The sequence below is a fragment of the Bos grunniens genome, chromosome 1 (assembly GCF_055505025.1).
Source record: "Bos grunniens cultivar Pamir isolate PY7600 chromosome 1, Bosgru_T2T1.0, whole genome shotgun sequence".
Classification (NCBI taxonomy): Eukaryota; Metazoa; Chordata; class Mammalia; order Artiodactyla; family Bovidae; genus Bos; species Bos grunniens.
In genome coordinates, this window is record NC_141165.1 from 31082149 (window position 1) to 31099024 (window position 16876).

The 16876-nt window shown below is 40.3% G+C and overlaps 1 protein-coding gene across 4 annotated transcripts in view; it reads right to left on the reverse strand.

Annotated features, from left to right (window-relative positions):
* ATR (ATR checkpoint kinase) overlaps nt 1-16595 on the reverse strand; it is a 120241-nt gene extending 103646 nt beyond the window's left edge. For all 4 annotated transcript variants that reach the window (XR_015156470.1, XR_015156487.1, XR_015156512.1 and 1 more), the window contains exon 1: nt 15759-16595. Coding sequence is in view for 1 of the 4 variants with exons in the window: in XM_086380906.1 (XP_086237032.1) it covers nt 15759-15817 (59 nt within the window). In the remaining 3 variants the exon portion in view is untranslated. The remainder of the gene's footprint in view (nt 1-15758) is intronic.
* Nucleotides 16596-16876: the final 281 nt, after the last annotated feature.

A 16876-nucleotide genomic window follows, 5' to 3' on the forward strand; every position in this document is an offset into this window, starting at 1 on the left:
GGACATGAACTTGGGCAAACTCTGGGAGATGATGAGGGACAGGGAGGCTTGGTGTGCTGCAATCCATGGGGTCACAAACAGTTGGACACAACTGCGCAAATGAACAACAACCCTTAAAGGGACTCACGATTTCATCTGTAAAAAATTCTCTAAAGTTGAACTTATCAAATGTGTTTAATGTTGACACTGATAGTATTCTGCAAAGTATACAATCTGCAAAGTCTAGACCTATCTTGCCCAATATGGTAAACCTTTACCACACACTATTGAGAACCTGATATACAGCTAGTCCAAAATGAAATGTGCTACAAGTATGAAATACACATTGGATTTGGAATATTCACTACCAAAAATGTGTAATACTGCATTAATAATGTTATATTAATTACATGTTAAAATGATAACATCTGGATATACTGAGTTAAATAATATATGTTGGGTTTCTTTAGTTTCTTTTATTTTAATAGAAGCATAACTGACTTATGACATTGTATTAGTTTGTGGTATACAGCAAAGTGAATCAGTTATCATATATTCTTTTCCATATTATTTTCTATTATGGTTTATTACAGGATATTCAATATAGCTTTCTGTGCTATACAATAGGATGCTGTTGTTTATCCATCTGTATATAATAATTTGCATCCGCTAGTCCCAAACTCCCATTCAACTCTCCCCTGCTCCCCACCTTTGGCAGCCATAAGTCTGTTCTCTATGTGTGAGTCTGTTTCTAATTCATAAATAAGTTCATTTGTGTTGTATTTTAAATTCCACATATAAGTGATATATACAATATTGCTAAAATTAATTTCACCTATTTCCTTTTTGTAATGTAGCATTTTGTAATGTGAGAAATTTTCAATTATATATGTGACTTACTTCATATTTCTATTGAATAGATCTAGACTTCTAGAAAAATCAAAAGAAAACAGTTTCTTCAACAAAGAAATTCCAAGGGAAAAAAGAGAGAAGAAACTAATAATGAAGATTTAAGAACCGTATCGACCAAGTACAGTGGCTAGTCCTACATTGGATTCTGAATCAAGAATAAAAATAGCAAACTATAAATGACAACTGAGAAAATTTGAGCAGCCTAGATATTTGATGTTTTTAAGAAATTAAAGTTTTAGGTATGAAAATGGTATTGTGGTATGTCTAAAAAGTCTTTACACTCTAGAAATAAATAGTGGTATTTCGCTTACTCCTTGGAAGGAAAGTTATGACCAACCTAGATAGCATATTGAAAAGCAGAGACATTGCTTTGCCAACAAAGGTTCGTCTAGTCAAGGCTATGGTTTTTCCTGTGGTCATGTATGGATGTGAGAGTTGGACTGTGAAGAAGGCTGAGCACCAAAGAATTGATGCTTTTGAACTGTGGTGTTGGAGAAGACTCTTGAGAGTCCCTTGGACTGCAAGGAGATCCAACCAGTCCATTCTGAAGGAGATCAGCCCTGGGATTTCTTTGGAAGGAATGATGCTAAAGCTGAAACTCCAGTCCTTTGGCCACCTCATGCGAAGAGTTGACTCATTGGAAAAGACTCTGATGCTGGGAGGGATTGGGGGCAAGAGAAGGGGACGACAGAGGATGAGATGGCTGGATGGCATCACTGACTCGATGGATATGAGTCTGGGTGAACTCCTGGAGTTGGTGATGGACAGGGAGGCCTGGTGTGCTGCGATTCATGGGGTCGCAAAGAGTCAGACACGACTGAGCAACTGATGTGATCTGACTGATAAAATGATGTCTGGAATTTGCTGCGAAGTACTCTGAGGAGTAGATTTAAATCTATTAAAAAGTCTATTTAAATCTATTGAGAAATAGATTTAAGGGACTAGATCTGATAGACAGAGTGCCTGATGAACTATGGACGGAAGTTCATGACATTGTATAGGAGACAGGGAAGAAAGACCATTCCCAAGAAAGAGAAACGCAAAAAAGCAAAATGGCTGTCTGAGAAGGCCTTATAAACAGCTGTGAAAAGAAAAGAAGCAAAAAACAAAGGAGAAAAGAAAAGACATAACTCTGAATGCAGAGTTACAAAGAATAGCAAGGAGAGATAAGAAAGCCTTCCTCAGTGATCAGTGCAAACAAATAGAGGAAAACAATAGAATGGGAAAGAGTAGAGATCTCTTCAAGAAAATCGGAGATACCAAGGGAACATTTCATGCAAAGATGGGCTCGAAAAAGGACAGAAATGGTATGGACCTAACAGAAGTAGAAGATATTAAGAGGTGGTGGCAAGAATACACAGAAGAACTATACAAAAAAGATCTTCACAACACAGATGATTACGGTGTGATCACTCACCTAGAGCCAGACATCCAGGAATGAGAAGTCAAGTGGGCCTTAGGAAGCATTATTATGAACAAAGCTAGTGGAGGTGAAGGAATTCCAGTTGACCTAGTTCAAATCCTAAAAGATGATGCTGTGAAAGTGCTGCATTCAATATGCCAGCAATTTTGGAAAACTGGACAGTGGCCACAGGACTGGAAAAGGTCAGTTTTCATTCCAGTCCCTAAGAAAGGCGATGCCAAAGAATACTCAAACTACCGCACAATTGCACTCATCCCAGGGACGGGGGAGCATGGTGGGCTGCCGTCTATGGGGTCGCACAGAGTCAGATACGACTGAAGCAACTTAGCAGCAGCAGCAACAACAGCATACGCTAGTAAAAAATGCTCAAAATTCTCCAAACCAGGCTTCAGCAATACGTGAACCGTGAACTTCCTGATGTTCAAACTGGTTTTAGAAAAGGCAGAGGAACCAGAGATCAAATTGCCAACATCCGCTGGATCATCGAAAAAACAAGAGAGTTCCAGAAAAACATCTATTTCTGCTTTATTGACTATGCCAAAGCCTTTAACTGTGTGGATCACAATAAACTGTGGAAAATTCAGAAAGAGATGGGAATAACAGACAACCTGACCTGCCTCTTGAGAAATCTGCATCCAGGTCAGGAAGCAACAGTTAGAACTGGACATGGAACAACAGACTGGTTCCAGATCAGGAAAGGAGTACGTCAAGACTGTATATTGTCACCCTGCTTATTTAACTTATATGCAGAATACATCATGAGAAACACTGGTCTGGATGAAGCACAAGCTGGAATCAAGATTGCCAGGAGAAATATCAATAACCTTAGTTATGCAGATGAACCACCCTTATGGCAGAAAGCTAAGAAGAACTAAAGAGCCTCTTGATGAAAGTGAAAGAGGAGAGTGAAAAAGTTGGCTTAAAGCTCAACTTTCAGAAATCTAAGATCATGGCATCTTGTCCCATCACTCCATGGCAAATAGATGGGGAAACAATGGAAACAGTGAGAGGCTTTATTTTTCAGTTTAGTTGCTCAGTCGCGTCCAACTCTTCGCAACCCCATGAATCGTAGCACGCCAGGCCTCCCTGTCCATCACCAACTCCAGGAGTTCACCCAGACTCATATCCATCAAGTCAGTGATGCCATCCAGCCATCTCATCCTCTGTCGTCCCCTTCTCCTCCTGTCCCCAATCCCTCCCAGCATCAGAGTCTTTTCCAATGAGTCAACTCTTCGCATGAGGTGGCCAAAGGACTGGAGTTTCAGCTTTAGCATCATTCCTTCCAAAGAAATCCCAGGGCTGATCTCCTTCAGAATGGACTGGTTGGATCTCCTTGTAGTCCAAGGGACTCTCAAGAGTCTTCTCCAACACCACAATTCAAAAGCATCAATTCTTCGGCACTCAGCTTTCTTCACAGTCCAACTCTCACATCCATTCATGAGCACAGGAAAAACCATAGCCTTGACTAGATGGACCTCTGTTGGCAAAGCAATGTCTCTGCTTTTCAATATGCTATCTAGGTTGGTCGTAACTTTTCTTCCAAGGAGTAAGTGTCTTTTAATTTCATGGCTGCAGTCACCATCTGCAGTGATTTTGGAGCCCAGAAAAATAAAGTCAGCCACTGTTTCCATTGTTTCCCCATCTATTTCCCATGAAGTGATGGGACCAGATGCCATAATCTTCGTTTTCTGAACGTTGAGTTTTAAGCCAACTTTTTCACTCTCCTCTTTCACCTTCATCAAGAGGCTTTTTAGTTCCTCTTCACTTTCTGCCATAAGGGTGGTGTCATCTGCATATCTGAGGTTATTGATATTTCTCCCGGCAATCTTGATTCCAGCTTGTGCTTCTTCCAGTCCAGCATTTCTCATGATGTACTCTGCATATAAGTTAAATAAGCAGGGTGACAATATACAGCCTTGACGTACTCCTTTCCTGATTTGGAACCAGTTTGTTGTTCTATGTCCAGTTCTAACTGTTGCTTCCTGACCTGCATACAAATTTCTCAAGAGGCAGGTCAGGTGGTCTGTTATTCCCATCTCTTTCAGAATTTTCCACAGTTTATTGTGATCCACACAAAGGCTTTGGCATAGTCAGTAAAGCAGAAATAGATGTTTTTCTGGAACTCTCTTGCTTTTTCGATGATCCAGCGGATGTTGGCAATTTGGTCTCTTTATTTTGGGGGGCTCCAAAATCACTGCAGATAGTGACTGCAGCCATGAAATTAAAAGACGCTTACTCCCTGGAAGGAAAGTTATGACCAACCTAGACAGCATATTCAAAAGCAGAGACATTACTTTGTCCACAAAGGTCCATCTAGTCAAGGCTATGGTTTTTCCAGTAGTCATGTATGGATGTGAGAATTGGACTATAAAGAAAGCTGAGTGCCAAAGAATTGATGCTTTTGAAGTGTGGTGTTGGAGAAGACTCTTGAGAGTCCCTTGGACTACAAGGAGATACAATCAGTCCATGCTAAAGGAGATCAGTCCTGAGTGTTCACTGGAAAGACTAATGTTGAAGCTGAAACTCCAATACTTTGGTCACCTGATGTGAAGAGCTGACTCATTTGAAAAGACCCTGATGCCAGGAAAGATTGAAGGCAGGAGGATAAGGGGATGACAGAGATGAGATGACTGGATGGCATCACTGACTCAATGGACATGAGTTTTGGTAAATTCCAGGAGTTGGTGATGGACAGGGAGGCCTGGCATGCTGCGGTCCATGGGGTCACAAAGAGTCGCACATGACTGAGCAACTGAACTGAACTGAACTAAACTCTGAGAAAAGGCAGAGAGCCATGAATTTATTATTATTATTATGTGAAATGGAAAATCTATATACCATTTTCTCTTTTATTGTATGTTCAAAACTTTCCACAATAAAAGTTCAATAAATGTTAGGAAAAAATATACATAGAATCCTAAGAACAACCAAGAAAAAGTAATATTAAAAGGAGATACAATAATTAATCTGAGGAAGAGTATCCTAGAATCCTGAATGAATTCAACTTGAGTTCTATAATTGTGTATAAGTAACCAAGGAATAGAACATAACAATATAATAGAAAGTCTGGGTTCCACTACAGGATGAGGAATCATACAGTCAATCATGTAATCAACAAACATTTATTGAGTGCCTATAATGTACTAGAGAACTCATCAGAAGCTACTATTGGGAAGGTAAAGTGAAAGTGAAAGTGAAGTCGCTCAGTCGTGCCTGACTCTTTGCGACCCCGTGGACTGTAGCCTATTGAGGTCCTCTGTCCATGGGATTCTCCAGGCAAGAATACTGGAGGGGGTTGCCATTTCCTTCTCCTGGGGATCTTCCCAACCCAGGGATCCAACCCAGGTCTCCCGCATTTCGGGTGGATGCTTTACCATCTGAGCCACCAGGGAAGATCTCCATTGGGAAGGTAAAAGATAGTTTAATACAGGAGACTGATAAATCAATCTAGCCCTCTATCCAGACCAATTATGACCTAATCACCAAAACAGTTAACACAGGTGGAAACACAGGTATAGGGAGGAAAAAACCCCAGTTTTAGAAACAGTGAGTTTAAGGTCTCAAGGGAACTATGGGATGTCCTAAAGACTGTTGGAATTACAGTTCTAGACCTCAAGTGAAATGGGATATAGACTAACTAGCCTAGAGATATAGACTGTTATTGATATATAATAGTACATATCAAGCAAAGCTAAACATATTGTATTATTTCATATTTCACATGAAATAAAATCAGGAAATTAGACCCTAATTTTCACATGAGGAAACTGATTCTTATGCAGATTATATAATCTACCAGTATTAGAGCTAGTAGTAGTGGAAGCCTTGAATAAGAATGCAAAGGTAGTAAGTAACAGGAAAGCCAAAGACAGAACCTTAAGTTAATTAAGGTTAGAGGAGCCATGAGGAGAAAAGAAAAGGGTCAGAGAAACAGAAAAGCCATGAGAGATGTGTTCTAGAATCCAAGGAGGTGAGAATTCTAAGGAGAAGCTGTCAACAAGATCAAATAAAATTAGTTAAAATGTCCTTTGCATATATATTTTATATGGTAAAATACATTTAACATAAAATTTACCATCTTAACCTTTAAGAGTACAGTTCTGTGGCATTAAGCACATTCACATTATCCTACACCATCACCACCATCCCTCTCTAGCACTTTTTTGTCTTCCCAAACTGAAACTGTACTCGGTAAACAATTATCTCCCTACTTCCTCCTCCTCTTCCTCCAATTCTGTTTCTATGAATTTGACTACACCATACAAGTTGCATTCTATATTTGTCCATTGTGACTGACTTACTTCACAACACATATGTCTTCACAGTTCATGCATATTGTAACATGTGTCAGAATTTCCTTCCCTTTTAAGGCTAAATAATATTCTATATACTGTGTGTATGCTGCTAAGTTGCTTCAGTCGTGTCCAACTCTGTGCGACCCCACAGACGGTAGCCCACCAGGCTCCCCCGTCCCTGGGATTCTCCAGGCAAGAACACTGGAGTGGGTTGCCATTTCCTTCTCCAATGCATGAAAGTGAGAAGTGAAAGTGAAGTCACTCAGTCGTGTCTGACTCTTAGCGACCCCATGGACTGCAGCCCACCAGGCTCCTCCGTCCATGGGATTTTCCAGGCAAGAGTACTGGAGTGGGGTGCCATTGCCTTCTCCGACTGTGTGTGTATATATCACATTTAATCTATCTTTCCACAGATACTTGAGCTGCTTCCACCATTTAGCTACTGTGAATAATGCCCCTACAAAGGTGAGAACACAATATCTGTTTTATTCCCTTTCAGTTATTTTGGGTATATACATAGACGTGAAATGCAAAATTGTATGGTAATTCTATGTTTAATTTTTTTGAGAAACTGCCATACTGCTTCCACAAAGCTGCACCATTTTACAGCCCTACTAACAATTTACAAAGGTTCCAATTTTTCCTTATCCTCACCAACACTTGTTATTTTGTTGGTTTTCTTTTTTTTTTAATAGTACCCATCCTCATGGGGTTGCAATGGTATCTCTGTAGTTTTGATTCACAATTTCCTAGTAATTAGGGATGTTGAACATCTTTTCATGTGCTTTTGGCCCATTTGTCTTTCTTCTTTGGAGAAAGTCTATTCAAGACCTTTCTTTATTTTTAAGTCTCATGCTCTACTGACTCTCTCATTTTTAAATCAGGTTAATTTTGTTGTTGCTGTTGATAATGAGCTATAGTTCTTAATATTTTTTGGATGATAACTCCTTACAGATATATGATTCACAAACATTTTCTTTCTTTCCATGGGTAGTCTTTTCACTCTGCTGATACTGTGCTATATAAAATTTTTAATTTTGATAATTTAAAATTTAATTTATTTTTTGATATGCTGTCATGCTTTTGGTGTCATATTCAAGAAATCACTGTCAAATCCAATGTCATGAAGCTTTTACCCTAAGAGTTCTAAGAGTTTTACAGTTTTTACTCTTTGATTTAGGTCTTTGATCCATTTTAAGTTGATTTTTTAAAATGTCCTTTGAATTTTAAAATTTTAATGTAGAGGTAAAGGCAGAAGCCAGATTTTAAAGGGTTGAAAAACAAATGAAATGTGAATATTGAGAAGAGCATGCTCTTTCTAAAGCTTGACCATGAAATGAAGGGAAGAATTGGAGTTGGTGCTAACTAAATGAAAACATGAGATCAAGACAACTTTGTTTTGTTTCCCTTAAGATGAAGAGACTTGAACAACTAATTCTTGAAACTTGGCTTTCCTTCCTGGGATCCATGTTCAAGTAGAGAGAATCCTTTGACAGCATGACTATCATTAGTCATAATGATAATCATTAATATATATTTATTAATATAGGATGAAAAGATGAGTAAAGGTACTAGTAATAAATTCAAAACACAAATAAAGCAAGATGCCTTGCTTCAAGGAAGTTGCTGGGGAGAGGGGAAGAATGCACAAAAATAATAATCCAGCATTATATACACCCGCAGCAGGAAATAACTAACTCTGCCTAGAAGACTCATGGAAAGCTGTGTATAAGTGATGAGCTTACTTCATCACTTCTACTGGCAAAACAGCTGAGGATATATTAGGTAAGCTGGTTATTTACAAAAAATAAAATTAAGTATTTCATATAAATAACTTATAACATTTACATAGTACTGTAAATGTATATACATTTTCCCACTTAAACAATGCTAAAAGAAAAAATGAGAAAGCTAATTATTTTCTTGATTATTCAATCACAAAGTCCAATTATAATTGATTACATACAGGACCCAAGGCATCCACAGTGTATAACTGCCACGATGGAAATGGTCCTGATACATAGTAAACAGTCCAAAAAACTTTGTTGAATGAATCAATGGTTCATAAGAATCTTTCTGAATCTTATGCCTCCTTCATCCTTAATGTATAATCTTTTCCGAACCTGCGGAATATCTACCAATAGACCATAGGATCCTAGAGGTGGGAGATTATGTTTCTCTATGAATTTCTGCACTACCAAGAGACCATAAGCTGCTGCAGAAGAGAAACTGTCTTTTAATTCTCTTTGCATTGCTTACACCCCACCTAGAATTGTGTCCTGTTTGACCAAAAAAACCATTAAATGAAATAATAAATATTTACAAATAATGTAAACCCTAGGCACACAGAATCAAAGAATAAGTAATTGTATTTATACATGAAAGAGAAAAAACTGTGTTATTTATCTTATTATTTAAATCAGAACTGGCCAATAGAAATATAATGCAAGCCACATGCATAATTATACATTTTCTAATAATCACATTAAGAATGTAAAGAGAAACAGGCAATTTTCATTATAATAATATGTCAAAAATATTATCTGAAAATGTAATCAATATAAAAATTATTAATGAGATTGTTTATACTCCTTTCGGGAACTAAGTCTTTGAAACCTAGTATCTCATATTTATAGCATATCTCAATTTTAGATTAGACACATGTGAAATGCTCAGTGGCCACATAAAGTTGGTGTCTATAGTATACTATAGGACATCACAGATTTAATATAACCAAAAAATTTTCAAGTCTGAAATTACAAGGTAACATGACTTGTTTTAGACAAAATCAGGAAATTTTGTCATAAACCAAGTATAATTTGACAAATGTCACTTAAAAACGTGAATGAGGAGGTCTGTGGTGAAGAGGAACTGGGATTGTGGGTGGTGGTGAGAGTTTCCTATAAAGTCTAAGTTTGTAAAAAAGACTATGCCTTCATGTGTCATTTGCATAATTTTAAAAAATCAGTTTATAAAGGTGAAGTGATTATCATTTATTAGATGTACTATTAGAATAAAGAAATTCATGGGAGGGTAAGCATTTCTTATTTTGCAACCTCGACATTAGGTGATGGACAGGGAGGCCTGGCGTGCTGCGATTCATGGGGTCGCAAAGAGTCGGACACAACTGAGGGACTGAACTGAACTGAAATGAAGAGGGAATACTTTTTCAAAAGTATACAATAATATGTGGGTGGTAATTTTAGTACCACAAAGAGTTTGGATACATTTAACAAACACTTGAGCACTTCGCCTGGGCAAGCATCAAATACCAGGAAAACCAAGATGCCATGTATTTACCAAGTTGATGCTTTTGAAGTACAGTGTTGGAGAAGACTCTTGAGAGTCCCTTGGACTGCAAGGAGATCAAACCAGTCAATCTTAAAGGAAACCAGTTCTGAATATTCACTGGAAGGACTGATGCTGAAGCTGAAGCTCCAATACTTTGGCCACCTGATGCAAAGGGCTGACTCATTAGAAAAGACCCTGATGCTGGGAAAGATTGAAGGCAGGAGGAGAAGGAGACTACAGAGGATGAGACAGTTGGATGGCATCACCGACTCAATGGACATTGAGTTTGAGCAATCTCCGGGAGCTGGTGATGGACAGGGAAGCCTGGCATGCTGCAGTCCATGCCGTCACAAAGAGTCAGACACAACTGAGCAACTGAACTGAACTGATGTATCTGCTCTAAACCAATGAGTAGTTTAAAGGAGAAAAAAGTAAAAAGGCAATTTTAACACAGTGTGGTTAAGAGTTAATACAGCCAAGACAGAACATAGAAGGGACACTAAGTCCTGAGCAGGACCTGGAGGAGTCAAGGCCCTTGGAGGAGTCAAGGCTCCCTGGAGGAGGTGACACAAAGTAGAATCCCTAGGGGCTAGGCAGGTAAAATAAGGGAAGGAAGAGGGGTATTCCTGCAGAGGAAACATGTGTAAAGGCTCAGGAAAAAGAACATAAGCTGCTCTAGAAACTGTCAGAGGGTCTGCATGGCCAAAGACCAGGGAGGCATTATCTGGAAATGAAGCTGAAGAGGGACCATAAGGTCAAAGCTCAAAGAACCGACTAAGGAGTTTGAATTCTGTACTGAAGGCTGTCGGGAGCCGCTTTAGGCATTACTGACAAAATGGAGGCGTGGCCCTAAACCCCCTCCCTTTGTTCCGTAGACATGGACCCGGAATGAAGGAGTTAGGCTTTGTGATTCTGACTTGTTTTTTCCTTTCCTCGGCTGAGTTGACTGAAGAGAATATTAAGGTGCTTATTGTTTTTGAGAGGAGCATGAGAAGGCATAAAGCCTTCTGCAGCTATACTCAGAGAATAATTTATAAAGTTAATCACTGACATTTGTTCAAGGACTTTTACAAAAAAGTGTTCCAGGGTGAGCACACAGGCCGCAGCTTGAGACCATGGGAGGGATTGCTATCTGAAGCCTATTTGTGAGGAAAGTGTTTATGGCAAAGGAGTTTGCTGAATTTAGGGCTTAGGAATAATTAAAATAGTTAGAAGCTAAAGATTTAAGGGATGCTGTAATGTTAGTATATTCTACTATAGCTTATAGAAATTAGGGACTTTAGAGATATTATTAGCTAGAAGCCCTAAGAAACACTGAGCTTAGGATACTAGGGGCAAACAGGACTTAGATAAGAAATAAACTGAGGAATGTGGTATGCAGCCCAGACATTAGCCTGAGTTACAGTGTATTCACAAGGACACATGAGAAAAAGTAGATAAGAGTATCGCTAGGGAAGGAACTCCTTTTGAGGGGCAACAATGATTTTTGGAGAAAAATAAATCTGGGTCAATGGGAACTAAAAATATCAAACCTCTGACCTAATGCTTTTGTAAAAGTATAAAAGAGAATCATAAGCTTGAAATAAACAGGCAGTCCAAGAAAACTGAGAGGCTGCCTCAGTTTCTCGCCGACACCGCTCACCCCTTCAGGTTGAATCCCTGGCTGCTGGAGTTGGACTCTGGCAGAAGGCGATGGGACTGCAAAAGGTTCTAAGTAAGTGAATGAATTTACATGTTTTAAAAACATGAATTCAATTATATTAATTCCATGGCTTCCTATTAAACTTAAAGTCTACCCTATAAAGTGCTAAAGTATCTGGCCTCTGTGTACCCCTCCATCCTTAATACTACTCTCCTCTTTGCTCCCTATGTTCCAGGCTTCTTCTTCTTTACAAAGCAGGCTTATTCCCACCTAGGGATCTTTGTATTTCCTATTCCATCTCAGACACTTCTCCTCTCAGTTTCACATTATGAGCTTCTTCTCACCATCTAAACCTCCTCTAGTGGCTAATGTTGCTGTTCTCCAGTCCCTCATCTCCCTCCCATTGTCTCATTTAACATTTTAATGGGAACTATCACTATTGGAAAATATTTTGTGATTACAAAGTAATTTTAAACAGGAAAGTCAGAGACGGTCCTTGGAAATGATTTCTGAATGGAATCAGCCAGTGTTTAGATAGAAGAAACAACAAGTGTAAAGGAATGAAGGCAGGAATGACTTTGGTGTACTCTAAAAATAAGGCCAGTGTCATTGGAATAGAGTGGGCAAGGGATGAATACACGGCTGTGAGGAGAGGCAGGCAGAAGCCAGATTACGGTGGACCTTAGAGGCTCTGGGAAGGAGTTTGGATTTTATTCTAAGTATGCTGGAAAACCAAGGGAAGATTTTGAGCAGGGGAATAATATTATATAATCTACAATATGATTCATGGTTGTAAAAATCACTTTGGTTGCTGAGTAGGAAATCCACTGTGAGTGGGTAAAAGTAGAAATGAAGAGATTAACTGGGAAATTACTTTAATAGTCTAGATAAGAAATTATGGTGATAGCAGTAGAGATGGTGAAAAGTGTTTTTTTAAAGGTAGGGTGGACAGGATTTGCTAATGGATTATTAAGGCATAAAGGAAAAAAAATTAAGGATAACTCTTAGGCTTTTGGTTGGTAAATTTATAATAACCTGGGGAAGGAACAGATTTAAGGACAGTAAATCACAAGTGCTGCTTTGAATATATTAATTTTAATTTCTGAGTGTAGATGTTGAGTAAGAACCTAACATATATCTTTGGGCTAGAGATATAAATTTGGGAGCCTTCAGCATATGCATGCATGTGTGCTAAGTCACTTCAGTCATGTCTGATTCATTTTTGATGCTATGGACCATAGTCCACCAGGCTCCTCTGTCCATGGGATTCTCCAAGCAGGAATACTGGAGTGGGTTGCCATGCTCTCCCCCAGGGGCTCTCCCTGACCCAAGGATCAAACCCATGTCTTTTACATCTCCTCCATTGGCAGGTGAATTCTTTACCACTAGCACCACCTGGGAAACCCTATCAGCACATAGGCAATATTTAAAGCCATGGGACTAGACAAGTTACTGAGGAATAAGATGGAAAGAGGGGTTTGTGTGGTTAAGAATCCACCTTGCAATACAGGGCACACTGGTTTGATCCCTAGTCTGGTAAGATCCCACAGGCTGTGAGGCAACTAAGCCCGTGTGCCACACCTACTCAGCCCACACACCTAGAACCCATGCTCCACAACAAGAGACGCCTCTGCAATGAGAAGACCTCACACTGCAACTAGAGAGCAGCCCCAGCTCGCCACAACTGGAGAAAGGCTGTGTGCAGCAATGAAGACCCATCACAGCCAAAAATAAATAAAATAACAATAAATGAATATTAAAAAAGAAAAAAGATGGAAAGAAGACTACGGATATAGCCTGAAAGCACATATGGAGTCAAGAACGACACCCAGATTTCTGGTTTGGAAAAATGAATGAACATGGTATCATTTACTGAGAGATCTCTACCTCAGCAAATGAGAGAATAAAAAAAAAAAAAAAGCTTGGAGAGGTTGGGATATGTGGAGAATTTGTACTGGATATATTGAGTCTTAACTGTACACAGGACACCCAGGGAACAAGTGGGTTACACTAACAACTGCCAATATACAGTTGCATTTTGATTCTACAGGAAGGAAATATGGTTTGGAGACACACACCTGGAGTCATCAAATAGCAGATGGTAGTCAAAGGCAGGAGAATGGATGAGAATACCAGAAAGGCTATGCAGAGAAAAAAAAGTTCAACCAGCAAAAAACAGGAGCAAAATTTATCCCTGAGAGACAGAGGAAGAAGAGACTACACATTAAAATAGTAAAATCTTACTTTTTTCAGAAATGTAACTGTGTGATCAATTAAAGGGGGGGAGGGTGGGGAATGGGAAAATAAAGCTTTGATGACTTGACTCTGTAAACCTAGCTCCAATAACTGCTATCTCTTTGACTTTAATCCTTCAATTTTCATGACTCCATTTCTTAATCAAGTGATAGTATCTGCTCCATTCTCCCAGATCATGGAGATACTGGGAGACTGAATAAGCGTGAATGAAGCAGTTGCAATGAAAAAATCATGATCATTAAGAACTATTACTAGACAATTCTATGTGTCAGTTTTTCTACTCCTTCTATTAGAATGGCTACAAATGAGTAAAAGGTAACCTAAGTTCTGTTGATGAGAGTATAAACAAATCCAAGATACTATTATTTTCATTAACAAGTATCACAGAGGAAGACAGAAAAGGGAAGAGAAGTAATAATCAGTAAGTTCTAAAAGCAAGGCAGGGAAAACACACTGAGCTTCACACTGAGCCTGAAAGATGAAATCTGTATATCAGTTTCCCATATGAAGACTTGCCTTCATCTTATTTTAGAAAGGCAGATGTTACTTTACAAAATGTTAACACAAGTATGCTTGCAACATTCATGCAAAGTGGGGAAAAAATTATACACACAACAATAGGATGATTCAGTTAAGATAAGTATGGTCCCTTCATTTATATCTTCCTATCTATGTAACTGAGGAAGACTAAATGTCAGTGTTTGTAGGATCTACAAGTGGAGATAGACACAAATGTATGGCAAAAAGAAAGGGAATTAAATACCCCATGGGATTAATGTCAGTTGTGGCTGTGTGCTAAGTTTCCAAGCAGTTTAAGAAATCGAAAAGCAACTATTCCAATTGACAGTTCAACTGCAGCAGTGGTACAAGCCCACTTATTTTCTATTCACAGTGTATTATAAAAATTAAACAAACAAAAACCCCGTCTCTCGTCTTCAGGCCAGGTTTAGGAAAGGCTATGTGTGTGTTGAATGGGGATAGCAGCCACTGACATCTGTCCCCTCTCTTTCGGCAGCTCGTTTATAGAATTTTACTTTTACTTGGGTGGTAAAAAATCCACCTGCCAACGCAGGAAACGTGGGTTCGTTCTATTGCTGGGTCGGGAAGACCCACTCCAGTATTCTCGTCTGGAAAATCCCTTGGATAAAGGAGCCTGGTTGGCTGCGGACAAAAATGCCATCGACAGAGGAGCCTGGCAGGCTGAAGTCCATGGGGTCACAAAGAGTCAGGCAGACATGACGTTTACAGGAAATAACAACTTGCAACTGGAACATTAAGCTATCTTCAAATTTTAGCAACATTCTGTGAACATTTATGCTTTGTGGACGTTGTGGGAGATCCCTGGGATTTCTGAATAAAATAACGTTTTGAAGAGTGGATTATCAGTACGAAAAGGTCCCACCTCCAGAATGGCCTATGGTCTAATTTAGAAACTTTTTAAAACAACTGGGCTTCCTTGCACAAAATCAGAACGAGTGATTTTTCTTCCGAGGGTAGTTTTGGGTCAAAAGCTAAATACCAATACCAAATACTAAATACCAACAGTGATCATAAAGCATAGGAACTGGGGAAAGTGCAGGGGGCAAGCACCCTATCTAAGGGACGAGGCTTTTGAGAAGCAAATGAGTGAAGGAAAGTGACGAGAAAGTGATCAGAAGGCAACTTCCCTCCCGCCACTGAGGCAATCCCCTGGGGATCGGGATGGGGGGTGGGGGAAGAACTCCCGCCCGCGGCTGAGGTAAAGTGGGACCAACAGACGACCCGTCCCCTCCAACCCGTATCTCGCGGGTCTGCGGCGACTCCCCGCGCCCCGCGACCTTTCAACGGCCTCTCTGAGAGAGAAGCGCTCCAGTCAGCCGTGGAGCATCTCCACAAGGGCCGCGGTCGGGGTTGAGGGGATCGGAGCATGGACGCGCGCGACCGGTGAGGAAGAGCACGTTAGACGCCAGCCTGGCCCTACCTGCCCAGCTCCCGGAGGGCTGGGATCATAGACGCCAGCTCCAAGCCATGCTCGCCCATTCTGAGGACGCGCGGCACTCTTCAATTACAACGAGGCGGGCTCCTGGCGTCTCCACAACTACCTCTGGAGAGGAGGCGCGGCGCCCGACGGAAACTCGCGGGGCCCAAAACTCCTCCCGGAAGCCGCGGCCGGTCAGCTCTCCAGGCCTGAGTTCGTTTCCGCGTAGGACCCGGGGGAGGCCTGGCGGCCGTGAGGGGGCGTGGCGAGGGGCGGGACGCGCTCAGGTCCGGTTTCCCGGGTAAGGTTCTCTCTGAGCCTGGAGCGCCCGGCAGGCGAGATTTGCTAGTTTTGGTTTTTAGCTGCTGTGCTCTATCACTCCCAGCCACAGAGGCTCAGAGAAGCCAGACCTCTGAATCTGGGGACGACAAGGGCGTGGTGGGGACCAACCCAGAATCCCTCGCATCAGAAACTTGAAAACTGAGGCAATTCGGCAGCTAAAGGCCCGGAATTAGATCGCCGGTTTCCTCCCCTCGGAGTCACGCTCCCAGGTTCCTCATTTTCTACCACTCTCTTGACATCCTTTCTGAGAGTTACGGGGCAGAAGTTGGGCTCCTTCTTGTCCTTTCTGTTTCAGCAGATTTCACCACCCTCCCTCCCCCGCCAACTAGACGTCTCCCTTAGGTTTCCTTGAGGGTTCTCGCACTTTTAATATTGAAAAAGAGAGTTGAATTGTATTTATTTGTGTTTCATAAAGTAAGCAACAGTGCTATGTATTTAATATATTTATGTCACCGTTACGGGCATCTATTACCTGTGATTTAATTTTTAAAGTAAAATCAGTGGCTTTTGGCTGTGGATATTTTTTAGCTCAACCCAGTTTATGAAAAATGGTCATAATAAGAGACTGTTAACATGTCAAAATTATGTATTTGATCAGACAAGGCGTGCGGTGTGCTTACATTTGTTACTTAGCAAATGAGAATAATCATTACACAGTATCTTAAAAAAAAAAACAAACCTCAAAGTGATGGAGTGACAGCCAAATACACTCCTGCCTCAGGGATTTTTTGCATTTGTTGCACCCTGCTTATTTAACTTATGCAGAGTACATCATGAGA